At 38.0% G+C, this 18,698-nt stretch overlaps 1 protein-coding gene across 3 annotated transcripts in view; it reads left to right on the top strand.

The window, feature by feature from the left end:
* Positions 1-13,465: 13,465 nt before the first annotated feature.
* LOC120314619 (testis-expressed protein 10 homolog) overlaps positions 13,466-18,698 on the top strand; it is a 29,138-nt gene continuing 23,905 nt past the window's right edge. Inside the window, exons 1-2 of one of the 3 annotated variants that reach the window (XM_039357893.1) lie at positions 13,466-13,586; positions 15,036-15,224. In XM_039357893.1, coding sequence (XP_039213827.1) covers positions 13,509-13,586; positions 15,036-15,224 — 267 coding nt within the window. In that variant the 5' untranslated portion in view covers positions 13,466-13,508. Of the gene's footprint in view, positions 13,591-13,907; positions 14,059-15,035; positions 15,225-18,698 lie in introns of those variants that run through there. The other 2 variants (XM_039357895.1, XM_039357896.1) reach the window with 2 other exon arrangements.

Raw genomic sequence — 18,698 nt, 5'->3', positions numbered from 1 at the left:
ATATGGGAAAGGGAAATAATGTTTTCATCCCTCCTCACAGTCTCCTGGGGAAGATCCTGGCTGGATGGAATCATCCTTCTTATAGTAGAATGGCAAAAGATTTAGATAAAGACCTGATGATTCAATATTGTTATTTTATTTGGGGACAAAAACAAATAGATGAGGGAACTCAGTGGCCATGGTTAGGTAGTTTTAATTACTTCATTTGAGGGCAAGATTGGTAGGATAAATTATATAGTTGAGGTAAAAGTAAAAGTATTATGATAAAGTATTGCTGTTTTAAATACTAGGAGGATGGGATGGATTCATCTGGAAAATACATCTGGGATAAGAGTAAAGGTACCATGACTCAATATTGTTATTTTGAGTGGCCAAGAAATCATATTAAAAGCACTAGTGCATTTTGCTCAAAATATGGAAGTTTTAAAAATTGGCTATGTCAAGCACTAAACATATAGGTTAATAAAAGAAGTTTATATGCCTGTTGGATCCCATGCAATATATAGTCCATTTTTGTTAGAGGAGTATGGAGGTAGTGTATGTGTGTCTGTCTGTGTTATGTCTAATAATAATAATAATAATAATAATAATAATAATGCCTTATTTACAAAAAAGAAGGAGCCCATTAGCTTGTGAACAGCTCCTTGAAATTATAATAATAGTTATTGGTTTGTCAGGAGAAAGTATGAAATGAAATATCTATATGTGAAAGTGTTTATGCAAGCAGTATGAATGGAAGTGAATGTGTGGATATGCTGATCGTGTGTGTGTGTGTGTGTGTGTGTGTGAGTTTCTCCCTCACCCCAGAATGTGAAAGAAACAGTAAACTGCAGATTTGTTGTTGTTTGTTGTTGCTGCTGTAAAAGTGAAATGGAAAGGCAATAGCTAGTGTTTGCATGGGAAGAGTCCCATGGAAGATATGTGAGAGACTTCATGGAAAATGCATGTGAATGAGAGAAAACTATTTTGTTAGTGGTGAATTTTTTGTGTAATTTCTTCTTTTTTTTCCTGTCTCCTTTTTTTTGTTGGCTGTATTACTTTAAGAGTGAGAGAGACAGAAAGGAAAAGGGGGGCTGCTTGTTTTAACTATTTTTTTTCTCTGCTTAGAATTCCGGTTTGAGAAAGGTGGGATGGATGTGAAATTTAATGCCCATTTTTGCCATTTCAGCTTGCAATGTTTTTTCTGGAAAGAGGAGACAGTAATTGTTGGACAATCTTTTTTGGAAATCTTTGAATTTTAGTTAAACCATATATTCATCAACCAAAAGAGATAACTCTCAATTGTTTTGCTTAGGTTTGTAAATGTTTTAATCTTCTTAATGGAAATTTGTTTCCATCTGAATGGAACCTGATTAAATTGGAATTTGACTAAATTTATATTGAAAGCAAAGAGTTGATACTACAATTTGATACAAAACTATTTCAGTAACTCAGAATATCTTATTAAGCTTGTTTGTTTATTTTTTGTGGAGTTGCTTTTTGTTGTTGTTTTATTTTTTATGTTTTTATGTCTGTGTGCAGGACACACTGATAGAAAACAATACCTAAGAGAATTGAAGGAATTGTAATTCAACCCTTGTTTAAAACAAAAGAGTTGAGAAAATTTTGGGGATTATAAATGAGCTATGTTGTTTTGAATAAAGATTTGTATGCAAACAAACTCAAGCAGAGTTTGGTGAGTGCTCCTTTGTTGGCTCTTTGCTAACCAATTTGTTTGTAAATACAGACAAAGGAATGGCTAGGAGGGGGGGTTTAACCCAGAAGTGGGGGGGAAGAGGTAGCTAGTGGCATTTCTGTCTAAAATTGACATTTGGGGAAGTTTTGGTAGTTAGGATTTGTTATCAAGTGTGAGTAATTTTAAATCAGAAAGCTGAAAGGAAGTAAACACTTGTTCATAGCAAAGTAGTTGGGGAGAAAAAGAGAGACATAATGAAAATGAGAAGTAGAAGAATGTGGGAAGTGAATGTTGCCAAATGGGAGATGGATATTGAATAAAGCAATAGCTAGGACATAGAAGCAGCCACTGAAGGGAGGGATGGTTGATACTTTTTTATGGTTAATATATGGTTGGTTAATATATGATATGTAAATAAAAAGCTCTATAACATCTAATGGTGAGGCTATTTCAAGGCATTCAAATTGATTTTAAATTACCTCAAGTGGGAAATTTCACAATATGAAACTAATGACATATTTATAAAGAATTAAATAGTGGGGCTGTGTTCTGCTTTGTCTTTTCTCAGGAAACAAGAATTGCTGGCACAAACACCACTCTTGGAGTTTCCTGTCTGTAGATTCCAGATCTATTCCAAGTGCTGCTAAAATCCGAAACAGCAGTATGAATGGCGGAGAAAGGCTGGACCCACTATACCCATGTGAAAAGACCATTAGAAGCTCCACCGAGTGAAGAAGTGTGCCTCAACCTGATCCTTTGAAGTTGATAATAAGAAAAAACAAAATATAGAAATATTAGTAAGAAGGGAGAGTTTAAATGTGTTGGTTTTGTGACTGTAAATGTTGGTGTAATTGTTATTGTTGTACCCATTGCTCAGACTGTGCACCGATACATGGAGACTGCAGAGAGGAGTGTGATATAGTGATCATTGAAGACTAGTGTCCCGAGTACTGATCTCCGCCCCTGCTGCAGACGGTGGTGTAAAAAGGTGGAAGGGAGGAAGTACCTTTCCAGGGTTGGACAGAATTGGAATAATATTTAACTTCAATATGACCTTGGTTACAGGAGTAATTAAAATATGGATTATAATGGGAGTAGTAGGGTTCGGGAGCATATGCAAAGGCCAAAGTACAAATAACTCTGGTAACTGCAATGCCTGCATTAAAACCACTAAAATGGGTAATAAGATAACCAAAACTCTGACATATCATACTCAGATGAACTGCAAGAAGGTGGTGGGAACCTGTGTTCATAATACCACCCGATTTTTCCTGTGTAATGAAACAGGAAGGGTTACATGTGTTGACCCCTCTAGTGTGAAATATCAAATAACCATTCAGGTATTTACCTTTCAAAGTGGAAAGAATCTAATGCTATTATTATTAGGACAGAACACCAGTACCTCTGCTAATCACAAGAGTAGAATCTGCTTCGATGCTGCTATGCAATGAAGTCCTTGGACCACCTGTGGGGGCCTGAGTTGGCAGCGGAGTTACCTCACACAAAGGATATACGTTTACAATCAACAACAGAGAGGAAGCTTCTACAGGGCTTCCCAGACATATTGGTACTCCAATGGTAGAGGCCTACCCAGAGTGTGGGCAGAGAAGAGCAGTTTAATTTAACCAAGGGTGTCAGGCAATCTGATTGTTTAGAAGACCATTGTATTCCCACATACTTGCATTTTGTGGATTCCGACGAAGGATCACCGGAATACGGATTGGGAATTGAGAATACGCGAAAGGACCCAAGCACCCGCATCATCATTAAAGTAACCAGGAAAAATCTGACCCCAATAGAAAGAACATTATTCCACTCCTTTTATGAGGAGCTTGAAAAGGCCGATCACCCTGATACCTACGGACTCACCTTTCTCACCAAAAATCTATTTATAGATCTGGGTGAAAAAATAGCTACCACCCTGGGAGTAAAGAATTGTTATGTATATGGTGGAACAAATATGGGGGAACAATGGCCTTGGGAAGCTAAAGAAATTGATATCCAAGACACTAATATTATATCTATTTGGACTACTAAATTAACAAAGAAAAATGAGCTTTAACTACATCCATTATAGTTCACTTTTGCTTTCAGAGAAACTGCTCCGAAAACCAGGAGGAAGTAGGAACCATGATATTCGAGGGCCAGATATCTTACAGGGGCTCAAGTATTCAGAATTGGGGAACCATGCATAATATTAAACAAAATCCTTTTAATAACACAGTTTTACAGGGGCTTTGAAACAAAGCATCCCAAGAATGGTTCACCCCACAAGGATTCTATTGGATATGTGGACAATTTGCATATACCAGCCTACTTAGTAATGGGTGTGGTTCATGTGTATTGGGAAATATAAAACCTAGTTTTTTCCTACTTCCCATTCCTCAAGGGGAAAAAATTGAAGTAGCAGTATACGGGGATAAGGGAGTTAGGAGAAAACGACCATTGGAAATTGGAAGGATAATGAATGGCCACCTGAATGCATAATACAGGTGTATGGACCTGCTACTTGGGCTGAGGATGGATCATGGGGATATAGGACTCCAATTTATATGCTGAATCACATTATTAGATTACAAGCAGTCCTGGAGATTGTTACTAATGAAACAATGGTAGCATTGAATAAGTTGGTTAAACAGAATATCCAAATGAGGACTGCAATTTACCAAAATAGGCTAGTATTGGATTATTTATTGGCAGAAGAAGGAAGGGTCTGTGGAAAGTTTAATTTAACTAACTGTTGCCTACAAATAGATGATGAAGGGAAGACCATTGAGGAAATAACAAACAGAATGAGGAAAATAGCCCATCTACCAGTCCAAACCTGGACTGAAATACTGAATGATGGGGGATTCTTGGGAGGAATTTTTAGGAATTGGAAACAAGCTTTATTTATGTTAGCAGTGGTATTTTTAGGGTTAATGTGCTTACCCTGCTTGATCCCTGTAATAAGAAGTATTGTACGAAACACGGTGGAGGGAATGGTACTGTAAGGACCTACCCCACTTTGCATCTTAAGAAGACAGAACTCTTGGAATATTTCTTCCAACAGGCATCTTTATTAAGAGAAAATAGTTGCAGGCGTTCTAGACAGAACTTGGGGGCCAAGCCCTATGGTTCAAGGTTTTAAGGGGTTCTCAGCAACCCCACCCCACCCCACCATTCTTCTAGTGATAATCCCAGGCATTACATTTCCACCCCCTTTTTCCTCCCTGCCGGCGTAAGGGAGACTTCAGAGGGGAGTAGATGAAAGCTGATGGCCCCATTGTTATGATTAGTCCTTTTGGCGGTATCCACATTCAGTCCCTTTTGAAGATGTGCCAAAAGAAGTGAGGGCCATAAAACCCCTTTGTTCACCCCCTTTCCCCTTCATCGTATGACAGAATCCAGAGAGGGCAGGAATGGGGTTTTCCATAGTCGATAACTAGAAATGAAATATAATTGGATTCTGACATCCTGCCCTCTTAAAAATATGGGTTCGACTTTGATCTCTAATTTGTTTTAACAAATTCTCATCCTCTCTAAGCAAGCCCACATTATAATCTATTTTCCACCTTTCCAATAGTTGTCTATACTGAAACCATGAATAAATAATATTTTCTTGTGCTAATTCATCCATAGATTTTAATTGCCAATTTACCAATTTTTTTAAGTAATTGTGTATAAGAAATAGTATCCATCTTAACTCCTCTTCTTATTCCTTCTATTGCATGCCATGGAATAGCCCATAATGGAATTCTTGAATCACTTTTATAATATTTCTTCCAAACCCAAAGTAAAGAAATTCTTAAGATATGAGATCTAAAAACCCTATCAACCTTTTTATTATAAATTAAATAGGCATGCCATCCAAAAAGTAAATCCCATCCCTCCAAAAGGAGTATATCTACATTTGTTAGGTTAACCCAATCACTAATTGATGTTAAGACCACAGCATCATAATACAATTTCAAATTCGGTACCTTAAGTCCACCTCTCTCTCGTATATCTTGTAAAATTTTAAGTTTTACTCTTGGTTTTTTCCCTGCCCAGATAAATTTATTGATACCTTTCTGCCACTCATCTAAATTTGCTTCTTTCTTTAAAATAGGTATCATTTGAAATAAAAAAAGAAATTTTGGCAGAACATTCATTTTAATCGCTGCTATTCTCCCCAAAAGGGACAATTGCAGCTTTTTCCAATTGTCCAAATCCTTTTGTATTCTAACCCACAGCATTTCATAATTATTTTTATACAGTTTTGCATTGGAAGCAGATAAAATAATACCCAAATATTTTACCTTATTAACGACCTCAAAGCCTGTCAATCTAACCAAAGTCTCCTTATCCAAGTTGGTCATGTTCTTAGGCAATATTTTAGTCTTATTATTATTAATTTTAAAACGTGAAACTTGTCCATACTGATTTATCAATGATAACAACTCCGTTACGGAATGAATTGGTTGAGATAAAGTAACAACCAGATCATCTGCAAAGGCCCTTAGTTTATATTCTTTTTTATTAATTTCTATTCCTTTTATTTTCGATGATTCCCGAATTTTGATCAATAAAATTTCCAAAGTTAAAACAAACAGCAATGGGGACAATGGACAACCCTGTCTGGTCCCCTTTTCAATTGAGAATACCTCTGATAAACCTCCATTAACTATAAGTTGTGCCGTTTGTTTTTGATAAATGGCTCAAAGAGCCTGTAAAATTTTATCTCCAAAGTTCATTTCTTCAACCAATCTTAACATAAATTGCCAATTTAATTGATCAAAAGCTTTTTCAGCATCTAAAAATATCAAACCTGCAGAGATTTGGTTGTTCTTATCCAGATATTCTATTAAGTTAATAATTTGTCTAACATTATTTTCATATACCTTCCAGTTATAAAGCCAGTTTGATTCATATGTACTAGTTGATTCAACACTATCATAAATCTATTAGCTAAAATTTTCGAAAAAATCTTATAATCTACATTCAAAAGAGATATAGGTCTATAATTCTTTGGTAGAGTAAGATCTTGGTCTTCTTTTGGGATCAAAGATATAAAAGCTCTACCCCAAGACAAGGGGGTCTCTAAACCCTGTAATATATTATTAAAAAGTTCCCTTAAAGGTTCTATCAACTCATCTATCAAAGTCTTATAATAAATTGATGTCAATCCATCAGTACCAGGTGCTTTACCTAACTTTAATTCTTTAATTGCTGTCATCATTTCCTCTATAGTAATCAATCCATTAATTTCTTGTTTCTGATCTTCTGTTAATTTAGGAAAATGAGCATCTTGTAAATATTTATCTATATTTGAAACCTGTACTTTCCTGCCCATATATAATTTCTTATAATAATCTAAAAAAGATTTCTTAATCAATTCCTTCTGGAATACCAATTTACCATTATAATTTATTTTTTCTATAATTCTCGACTTCTGTTTCTTTCGCAGTTGATAAGCCAGCCATCTCCCTGGCTTATTAGCGTTACAAAATGTATTATGTTTCATATACAATAAATTAGTTGCAGTCTGATCTGCCATTAACATATTAAATTGCGATTTAAGCAATTTTATGGATTCCATAACCTTCTCATCTGTAGGATTCGAAATTAAAACTTTTTCTTTTAATTTAATCTCATCTTCCAACTCCTTACGTTTCTGCACCTGTTTCTGTCTATAAGTCTTATTCATTTGTATCAAAACCCCACGCATGTAAGCTTTACTTGCATCCCATACCATTGACATTGAAGTTCCCTTATGCATATTTAAAACAAAATATTCCTTTAAGTGCTCTTTAAGTTTCTGAACATTCTTTTCTTGTCTAAACAAATTTTCATTCAACCTCCAAGATCTCCTCTCCTCTTTTTCAGTGTCCAATTCCATCCACACTGGACTATGATCTGTCAATGTCCTTGGAAATATCTTTACATTCTTTACCCTAAAATATAAATCCGTTGTGATCAGAAAAAAGTCAATTCTTGAAAAAGATTGATGTCTGTCCAAAAAAAAGGTGAAATCTCTCTCTTCCAAATTATGTTCTCGCCAATAGTCTCGCAACTCCCAGTCCTCTTTCAAATCAAAAAAGGCCTTAGGTAATTTGGCCTGTTTAAAAGAAGTAGAAAGTCCTTTTTTATCTCTATATGTATCTAAAACTCCATTCCAATCTCCCATTAATATAACAGATCTATAATCCAGTAAAATCACTTTTTGATGTAGCAACCTATAAAATTGTTCCTGTTGTTGATTTGGTGCATACAAACCTACTATTAAGTATTTTCTTACCGTACAATCCCACTTCAATCATAACATATCTCCCTTGAGGATCAGAATCTACTAAACGAGCTGATAAATTTTGCTTAACATAGATAACTACACCCCCTTTTTTCCCAAGAGCAGAAGATACAAAGTGAGATCTCAATCGAGCATTAACTAAATATTTTTGATCCTTAGAGATAATATGCGTTTCCTGCAAACAAATAATGTCATTATTATGTTGCTTCAAATAGTGAAATATTTTCTTTCTCTTCTGAGGGGAATTAAGGCCATTAGCATTCCATGTCAGGAGCTTTACCATCTCCCTCATCCAAAAGCCTGGAGAAGACTGCTTGAAGATCTGCCATTGAAGATTGTACCGAAGATCTCTTAGGTCTTGCTCCTCCCACAGGCTCAGAAACAAATTCTTGTGGAACTTCTTTAACATCTTTCTTCTGTTGTTCCTTTTCCTTACGTCTATGCGCTGCCCGAGTCATTCTTTGCTCTTTCATCTCAGCTTGTTGAAACCACTCAGCCTGTGATTTTCCAGCTTTCATCAATACAGCTTCTTCAGACTGCTGTTCAACCTCTTTCCCATCCAAGACTTTAGACATTATAGGTGGTGATGAGCGTGCTCCCAGGACTGAAATATAAAAGTCCTTTGCTTTAAAAACAGTATTAAGTCTATAACGTGTCCCCGCATGGCTCACCACGATTCCAATCGGAATATCCCATCTGAATGGCATCAGCCTTTTTTTAAGTTTGTCTGCTAAAAAAGCAAACTTTTTTCTTCTTCTTAAAATTTTAGATGGGATCTCCTTTAAAATTATAACATCTTGTGCAGCAATCTGAAACCTCTTATTGTAAAAAGCTTGTATGATTTCATTGCGCAGAGATCTTTTCCCAAAGTAAATTACCACATCTCTTGGTAGGTTTCTTTGCTTTGCAACCCAGGAGTTAACTCTAAATATTTTTTCAACTTCTCTAGATATTTCCTCTTTTTCTCTGCCCAAAATCACAGCAAAGTCATTTACTACCATCTCTTTCATGTCCTCTCTCAAGCCTCTGATTCTTAAAGCAAATTCCATCTCTCTATATTGAGACATAACAATTTCATCTTGAGAAATTTCAACCTTTTTTTCCATTCCTTCAAATTTTTCCTCCAACACCTCCACTTTATCTTCAACTTCTTCAACTCGAGAGTCCAATTTTTCAACCACAGAAGCAAGTCCTTTTAAAGCCAGAACTATATCTTGCCTCAAAATACTATTATTCTCCGCTAAAAGCTCTTTCACTTCCCCTCTAATTTGAGATATAGCTTTTCCCATTATATCTTGCATATCTTTTACCGTTATTGGTTGCAGAGGAGGAGAAGATGGTGGTGTAGCTTTAGGTTGTTGTGCTGGTAATATTGCAGGAGAAGAGGCCACCTTGGGTACTGTAGAAGTCACTTGACGCTTTGAAGCCATCTTCAAAGATTTATTTCTTCTTTCCTCCTTCTTGAAAAAAAAACAGAAAAATACAAAAAAAAAATCCCTTAAAAAAGTGACAAAAAAAAGTTAAACAGAGAGGGAAAATACTCCTCCTAAAACCCAGATCCACCTTCAAAAAATCATTATAAATAATCAAATCCGTTCCGTTCCAATCACTTAAAAAAAACAACCTACTGATCGCCATTTTACTTTCCCTCTCAGCAAAAGAGAAAAAAAGGGAATAAAAATAAATCTTTAAACTTAAAGTCCCCAAAAAATAAAATAAAAGTAAAATCCTCTATTCAACTCTGTCCGCTTTTAAGATAACTCACCAGATCACTTTAACAGCGGAGGTGGGAGCGGCGTCTTGCTTTGTCCCTAGAGACAAAGACAGCTGAGAAGCGGAGACAATCTGAACTCTGTGGGAGCACTCTTTTCTCCCCCCGCCCCAAATTCTTTGGGGGATTTCAGAGGCTCTACCACTATTCAGATGATACTCACTATATTTGCCCGGGAAGGAGGTTTTGAACCGCAGAACAGCTGATGCCTGCTGTTCTCAGCGGTTCTAACACTTTCTCAGGAGGACGGATACAAAGTATCCGCCATCGCCAGCGCAAATCCACCGGAAGTCCTTGGCGTGTGCTTTGTATGCCTGCCTAGGCATACAAAGCACAAGCCAAAATGAAGGGAGCATCCTCAATAAAACCTAGCTAGCCACTAATATGGACAATGGAGTGCCAAGCAGCGTTTGAGAGATTAAAGAGACTTTTTTCTGCTGAACCAGTACTGAGGTACCCAAACATGGATAAACCCTTCGTAATACAGGCAAAGGCAAGTGATGTGGCAGTGGAGGCTGTACTATTACAAAAAAACGATGAAGGAGTATTGCAACTCTGTGTGTATACATCCAAGAAACTAACGGAAATGGAACAGCGCTGGCCCGTATGGGAGAAAAAGGCATACGGGATACGTTGGTCATTATTCACGTGGTGCTAGTTCCTTGAAGGCAACAAAATCCCTTTCCAGGTGTGGACTGACCACAAAAATTTGGAAGCCCTGAAAACACCCAGGAAGCTCAACCCCAAGCAAGCCCGCTGGTCCCAGCATTTTCACCAGTTCCAATTTACGCTCAACCATTTGCTGGGGGGAAAGAACTTCCTGGCAGATGCACATGCCCCAATAAAACAGCACGCGAGCCATAGACTCTAAACCGATGATGGTAGAATCATAACTGGCAGCGTCAGTAACCACCAGAGCCCAAGCTATATTAAAACCACAGCTGGGTAGCCAAACCAAAATTGAATTGTGGAAAAGTTTGGAAACAGATGAATAGTTCCAGAAAAATAAACACATGTGCACAATGAAAGATGGGCTGCCTTGGGTGGGGGGAAAGTTATATATACCAACAACACAAAGAGTCACATTCATGCAGCTTTGCCACGACACAAAATCAGCAGGGCATTTTGGATTTGTAAAAATGTTACACTTAATTAAATGGCAATTTTGGTGGCCATCCATAAAAAAGGACATAGAAAGTTACGTGGCCAGCTGCCCAAAGTGTGCAACTGCAAAGAGGTTGCAAGGGAAATTGCCCGGACTGTTACAAACAGTGGCAAATCCCTCAGCCTCCTGGAGGGAAATAGCCATGGATTTTATATTGGAATTACCAGAAAGCAATGGGAATACTGTTGTCTGGACGGTCATGGACTTGTTTTCCAAACAGATGCACTTTATCCCTTGCCAAAAGATTCTCACTGCAAAAGCCTTAGCGAAACTTCATCCAGCACATTTACAGATTGCATGGGGCACCCCAACGCCTCTGGGCAAAGGAGGGGATAAATTGGTGGTAAAAGTTTGGAAAGCCCAGGAAACTTTGCAGTTGCTTTCTTGTGCAGGGTGGTGTCCATTCTAATACTGCTCTGCCCTTCTCAGGGTCCATTTAAATGCCCTGTGGGGATACGCAATAACCTAGGTAGTCTATCCTTTCCTGGTGGAATTCGCATTTCGAGAGTTTGGCATATAGGTGGGTGGCTCGCAGTTTCTTTAAGACTGCTCTGACTAGGTTGACATGTTCCTCTTTTGATTCGGTGAAGATAAGAATGTCGTCTAAGTAAACCAGGACCCCCTTAAATAGGTGCTCCCTTAGAACGTCATTAATTGCATGGGCCCCCTTGTAATCCAAATGGCAAGACTTTGAATTGGTAGCACCCCGTGGGACAGTTAAATGCGGTCTTCCATTCATCCCCTTCCTTAATTCTCACGTGATAGTAAGCTTCCCTTAGGTCTAGTTTAGAAAAAAAATTTCTCTCGGTGTGACAACATGTCTTTCATGAGGGACAGAGGATATAGGTTGCTTTCACTGATTGCATTCAGGGTCCTATAATGTAGTAATCAGTGCTCAGTCATTGCAGGGTGCCAAAAATGGCTACTCCCTACGCAGCTTTTATTATTTATATACAGTTTACAAGAAGCAAAAGTTTCTACATGAGAATAACATTTCATTGGTTAAGCTCCTAACCAATCCTCAAGAATATAGAAGCCAGAGGCCAGAAACAGGGAATAGTAATGGCAATAACATCTTGTTTATGCGAGCTAGCTATTATCAGACTGGCAAGGTCAAACAGAGCTGCTGTCAGAATCCAATTATATTTCATCTTTAGTTATCAAATATAGAAAACCCCAATTCTGCCTTCTCTGGATTCTGCCATAAGAGGGAGAGAAGGGGGAGAACAAAGGGGCTTTATGGCCCTCACTTCCTTCAGTATACTTCTAAGGAACTGAATGTGTGTATTGCAAAAGAACTAACCATAAGAATGGGGCCATTTTCCTTTCATGTAGTTTCTTTGAAGTCTCCATCCAGCCGGGCAATAATGAGAAGGGGGTGGAAGTGTAATGCCTGAGACTGTCGCTGAAAGAGGGGATTGATTGGGTGGGGCTACTGGGGAAACCCTTAAAACCTTGAATTGGAGAGCTTGGACCCCAAGTCCTGTCTAGCACGCCTGCAACCACTTTTTCTTAATAAAGGATTCCTGTTGGAAGAATTATTCCAAGAGTTCTGTCTTCTTAAGATGCAAAGTGGGGTGGGTCCTTACAGCTGCACACTTTCACATCGCCATGTTGATGTGAAGGGGGAAGATAGATCTAGAGAAGAAGAAGCACACAGGCGTTGGAGGGGCAGTTTTCCACACAGGACCTTTGCCCGGCCCCCACCTCTACATCACAAGTCAATTAGACAAGATGCAGACAATAGTATGATACTCCTGTTATGTATCAGACATCAGTGTTAACATTTCTTTCCAACTGAATTGTTATTCTACTCAGTTATGAAATATGAAGATCTCACCAATTATACTGCAATGAAAATGGCGTTGTAAGTTTCATTTTCCATCACTTTTAGAACTTTATTTTATCAGCCAACATATTCCTATATAATCTAGTCAGTTTCTTAACATGAATATATGTCTTGACTTCTTGTTTAAATAAGATTAACAACATCCCACAAAGCAGAACTATAGAACCATTGCCTTGAAAAACATTGTGTCAGTAAAAAGATTTTTTTTTGTATTTGTCTTTATCCCTGATGTGACATATTGTGCAGTTTCTGCTTTCTTCTAAATCCACTATGAAAATTAAATGCCACTTACATATTTTACATCACAATGGCACAAGCACAAACCTGTATGAATCTTTTTGCTTGTTCTGTAATTTGAGAATGATAGTCTGAAATTTATTTCAGATGAAACCTATTTAAAAATCATGTTACATTTTAGTTGACCAAAGACCCATGATTGTTATGGCTGTAAGCACACACACTATGTTCTTTGAGGTTGGTTTCATGTGAAACCATTAGATCCTTATGTAGCCTTATTACATTCTTGAATGAGGTTATGAAGAAACCGTTTCCTTAGATTAATATTAACAATAGCTTTGGTATAACTGTACACTTCCCACGTAAATTATACTACTATTCTTCTGTTCCTGCTGATGGAACCCGAAGAAACTGGTATGCCGCTTGTTCCCTGTTCCTTTCCGCCCAATCGCAAGAACATGCAGTTTCGACAATACAATCATTGACTGCTGCGATCAGCAGTAATGAGAAAACATTACAGTGACTTCCGGAAAACATGACCGGATGCGGGATTTCGACTCGGAAGGAATCTTCGAAGCCAGCTATCGTTGCCGCGTAGATTGTTTCATCGATCGGAATAGGGTAGGTGAGTAGCTTTGCGCGTGGTTCGGAAAGGAGGAAAACTAGACGAGGATCAAACTTTCCTTGGTAGATAAGAACATTTATCTTTTTTCGTGTTTAGGAGTTCCAAAGGTTTTTCTGACTGAGATCCTGTTGAGGCTCTTCCTCTATACCAGGGGTAGGCAACCTTGGCTCTTTTATGACTCGTGGACTTCAACTCCCAGAATTCCTGAGCCAGCCATGCTGAGTGGAAAGGGAGAGGTTTTCAAGCTGAGCCATGCTGGCTCAGGAATTCTGGGAATTGAAGTCCATGAGTCATAAAAGAGCCAAGGTTGCCTATCCCTGCTCTATCCCATACCCCGTTTCCTGTTTTATTTGCCTGCCGCCGAGTGGAACTTCCTTTCCTTTGAAAGGAGGTTGTTCTGAAAGTAGCTTTACAAAAGAATAAATCTTTGGATTCTTGAGATACACGAGGTCTCTGCTAACCGTTTAGGTATGTTTTTGGCGGTAGGCCACGGCTACTCAGTCCTATTGGAGTATTTAAACATGGTGGATATTTAGCCAATGCGGAGAATTTCTGTAACTGAGTTTAAATTTAGATTTTTCATCAGGTTATCTTTAGGCTGATTTAGGCTATTCCTGTTGATTCGGGGGAGTGCTCCTTGGACTCAAACTTTTTAACCTAAAATGAATTTGATAATAATTTTTCCATTCATGCAGAAAAATAGAAGCTAGAATACCATTTCAATAAAGTGTTTACTATTTCCAATAGATAAGCCTTTAAAATATCATCTATAATATGTATGTTAAACAGGTCAGTTTTAACCATGACATTGTACATTGTCAGTGTTTTTTAAGCAGTTAAAAACTGATTCTAGGTTTGAATAAAATATTAGAATAAGAAAATGAGTTAGACATAGATCTTCTATTCAATTCTATTATATTTGTAAATTAACACTGATAGTGAATATATCTTTTCAATTCTTTCTTTCAACCATCTTTTAGTTCCATTTTATGGAGTAGTGTTCAACCAGACATCATTAAAATTAGTACCTCTGTACCTTTTATATCTTGTTGTGTAGCTTGGATTTTATATTATTTTATGATTTTAATATAATTTTTTAGAGGTTTGCATTGAATTAGTTATGTATATAAATGTAATATAAATTTGTTATGGTAATGTAAAATTATTTTTTAATTGTCTGGTGTTTTTCCTGCTAGAATCTCTAGTATGACACCCAAATGCAATGTATTTTAACTCTCAGGGTAGCCTTGTTAGTGGATATTCAGATAACTTATGTTGGGGATTGGGTAAGAGACAATAAAACTGTCCTTAATTTAGATTTGATATGAACTAAGAGATTTGGCTATTCAGTTTTAAATGCAATATCTCAATGAATTTTTTACTTTATCAGTGCAATTGGAAGTATTTTTTCTCTCTAAGAATGTTCACATTTTTTTTTTTTGCAGAATTTCAAAATGACTAAAAAGAGACAACATCAAGAAGATTTTCATAAACTCAAATTAAAAGTTGGGAAAAAGAAGTCTCGACTAGAAAATACAACTGACACAAATTTCAGAACAAAGACTATACATCTTCCTGAGCAGCTGCAACAGGGTAGTATACTTCCAACAAATAATAGGAAGCTTAATATAAAGGTAAAAATAAAAGTTTGAGTTCTCAGACTATTGTTGTAGTTAGTTTTAGACCAATTTTATCAGAAAATTAACTTTTGTAAAACTAAGCATTTTACCAGACATGGAAAAGAACATTTTTCCATATATACAATAGGGAGAAACTTATTTGATCCCCTGCTGATTTTGTATATTTGCCTGCTGACAAAGAAATGATCAGTGTATAATTTTAATGGTAGGTTTATTTTAACAGTGAGAGATAGAATAACAACAACAAAAAAATCCAGAAAAATGCATTTCAAAAAAGTTATAAATTGATCTGCATTTTAACGAGTGAAATAAATATTTACCCTGTTGCAAAACATGACTTAGTACTTGGTGGCAAAATCCTTGTTGGCAATCACAGAGGTCAGACATTTCTTGCAGTTGGCCACCAGGTTTGTACATATCTCAGAAGGGATTTTGTCCCACTCTTTGCAGATCCTCTACAAGTTATTAAGGTTTTGAGGCTGATGTTTGGCAGCTCAAACCTTCAGCTCCCTCCACAGATTTTCTATGGGATTAAGGTCTGGAGACTGGCTAGGTCACTCCAGGACCTTAATGTTCTTCTTCAGCCACTCCTTTGTTGCATTGACTGTGTGTTTTGGGTCATTGTCGTGCTGTAATACCCATTCAATGCCCTGGCTGAAGGAAGGAGATTCTCACCCAAGATTTGATGGTACGTGGCCCCATCCATCATCTCTTTGATGTGGTGAAGTTGTCCTGTCCGCTTAGCAGAAAAACATCCCCCAAAGGATATTTCCACCTCTATGTTTGATGGTAGGGATGGTATTTTGGGGGTCACAGGCAGTTAAATTGATGCCAAAGAGTTCGATTTTGATCTCACCTGACCACAATTTCACCCAGTTCTTCTCTGAATTATTCAGATATTCATTGGCAAACTTCAGATGGGCCTCTACATGTGCTTTCTTTTCTTTTTTCTTTTTGTACAAGTTTTATTAGTTTTTCAAGTTTTTACATCCAGGTGCTTAGGAAGCAGAGTGGTGATAGGGTAATCAATAGTCCAATAACAAAATCATTCATGTATATCTCAGGTTACATCAATAAGGATTCCCTCTCTGGTTCCCTTAAATCACGGATAGGCAACCTTGACTCAGGAATTCTGGGAGTTGAAGTCCATGAGTCATAAAAGAGCCAAGGTTGCCTACCTCTGCCTTAAATATTATATCATGTTCATATTAATACATTTCTAACTACAGTTCAGTCAATCAAAACATTTATCAATAAGATTTTACTTATACATATCCAAGTCCTGTTTTTAAGTTTTGCTTGATTCCAATTCCATGTTTCAATTTAGCCTTTTATAACCAATATTTAAATTTTGGATAACCTTAATTTCCCTCATTTCATTATAAGATACTTAACTTAACTAAAATAGACATGTTAATCCAAAATTTGCCTTCTTACTTAGGTTGTTCACAAATATATTCTATTTCATTTACTAACAAAAATCTTCCCTTATCACAAATGTATTTCCATCTGACAATCAATACTATAATCTAACAATTAATTTTAATTTCCCTTGTTAGCCTTAATCCTGGATATTAAACCAATCACTCCAAAGAGCTACTTAGCCCATTAAGTGAATTTTTAAATCCCATTTTTAAATCCAACTCTGGCTTTCTTTTTGTGCTAGGCAGGCTCCCATACCAGTGATTCTGAATCCACTGATATGTCTTCCTTCATTCCCACACATGTTGTTTGAACCAAGGGAGAATATACAGTTATCAATTTTTCAAAGGAACTGGCCACTTTGTTGTAAGTAGGTTGTTGCCCTAATAGTTCAAATCTTTGTTCTTCTTCCAGTTTTGTCTGAGTAAAGTAAAAGATCATATCCAGTGTTGTAGTTATTGTTTGATTAGCTAAATTGAGTTCTCAATGTGGTATGTTTGTTGATCAGTTCCTGTTGCCTTTGGAGTTGTAGATACTGTAGTTAAAGTCAGTGTTGGATTACCAAAGTTCTTAATAGGTTGTGGATATTATTGTTCCTCTTCTGTTTTTTGGCTTGTAGGTTGATCATCTGAAGTCTGGGGTTTGCTTTGTAGTATTGTGAAAATATCCTCAGCTTTCACTTTTGACTTGATTAGCTCAGTAGCTTTAAGAATTTTTTCAAGGATAACTTTGTAGTTAAGTTGTGGGTAGAGTTCCTCCGTTTCCATGGTGATTAGAGATAGTCCTTTGGTGGAGGCTATATTTAATAAGAGTCAGCCAATGTTCACCTCTGCACTTTTTAGAAGTTGTTTTCACCAGCCAGCTGTTTCCAATTATTATCTTTTGGGTAATACGAAGGACAAATCAAGGGAGTCAACTGCCACAATTGAGAAAATAAATAAATAAATTCAATTGCTATGCCAGGTTTCTCCACAAGATGTCCTCAGCAGACCACAAAATCTTTTCCCAAATGCCAATTAGCTTTTTTATTTTTCATTAAAGAAAACGGAGAAAAAGATATTTTCCAAAAATAATAGTTTAGGTCAGTGATGGCAAACTTTTTAAAGATCGAGTGCCCAAGCTGCAACCCAAACCCCACTTATTTATTGTCGGGTGCCGGATGGACATGGCCCACTGGGTGGGTGTGGTCCACTGGATGGGTGTGGCCTACTGGGTGGGCATGGCTGATATGGGCGTGGCCTACTGGGTGGGTGTGACCAGCTTGCCATCACTCGTGTCAGGGGCACTTGTGCGGACCTGGGCAGAACTGGGCCAGATCTGAGTATCTCCGGCAGAGCGGGGTGGGACTGGAGCGAGCACCGAGGCATGGTCCATTGGAGGAGCCTCATTGAGCCTCAGGCAATGCAGGGGGCCCATGGACAGTGGCACGGACTGCCTGGAACCCTGGGCAGTAGAGCTCAAGCACCCAGCTTGGCCCTTGAGCTCCCATGGCACCAGGACCCCACAGCCCTGCCTACCCTAGGTGCACTTCCCTGAGGGGGTGCCCAGCTGCGCTTACGTCCTCAAGGATATTGCTTCTGTGCTCGCTCTCCTTAGCCAAGTTGCTCATGGTGAGTGCAGAAGGGCAAATTGTATGGGTCAGAGGGAGGCCCACTCCCTCTCCATGTGAGGAGACCTGGCTTTGTAACCAAAGCATCCTCAGCAATAGGATGAGAGACCACCAGGGGATGGCAAAAGGGCCACAGGGCTGCTGGTGGCCAAGTGCTAAGGCAGGACTTTCCTTAGGCCCTCCCTCTCATTCCAATCTCCCTGCCTCCCTCCCTCCTTCCATTCTTCCTACCCCCTTTTCATTCCCATCTCCTTCCTTCCTCTCTCCCTCCCTCCTTTCCCTCTCTCTCTCTCCTCGCTCTCTCTCTTTCTCTCCCTTTCTCCAAAGTCCAAACGTGTGTGCTACTTTCCTCGCTCGCCCTGTTCATGCTGTGCATGCCCACAGAAAAGGCTCTGTGATAGAAGATTAAACAGCTGGGTGATTTTGGGCCAGTCATT

Source organism: Crotalus tigris, unplaced genomic scaffold (genome assembly GCF_016545835.1).
Source record: "Crotalus tigris isolate CLP2741 ecotype Arizona unplaced genomic scaffold, ASM1654583v1 scf7180000018956.110367, whole genome shotgun sequence".
In the NCBI taxonomy this organism is placed as follows: domain Eukaryota; kingdom Metazoa; phylum Chordata; class Lepidosauria; order Squamata; family Viperidae; genus Crotalus; species Crotalus tigris.
This window is presented reverse-complemented; position numbering and strand designations above follow the sequence as displayed.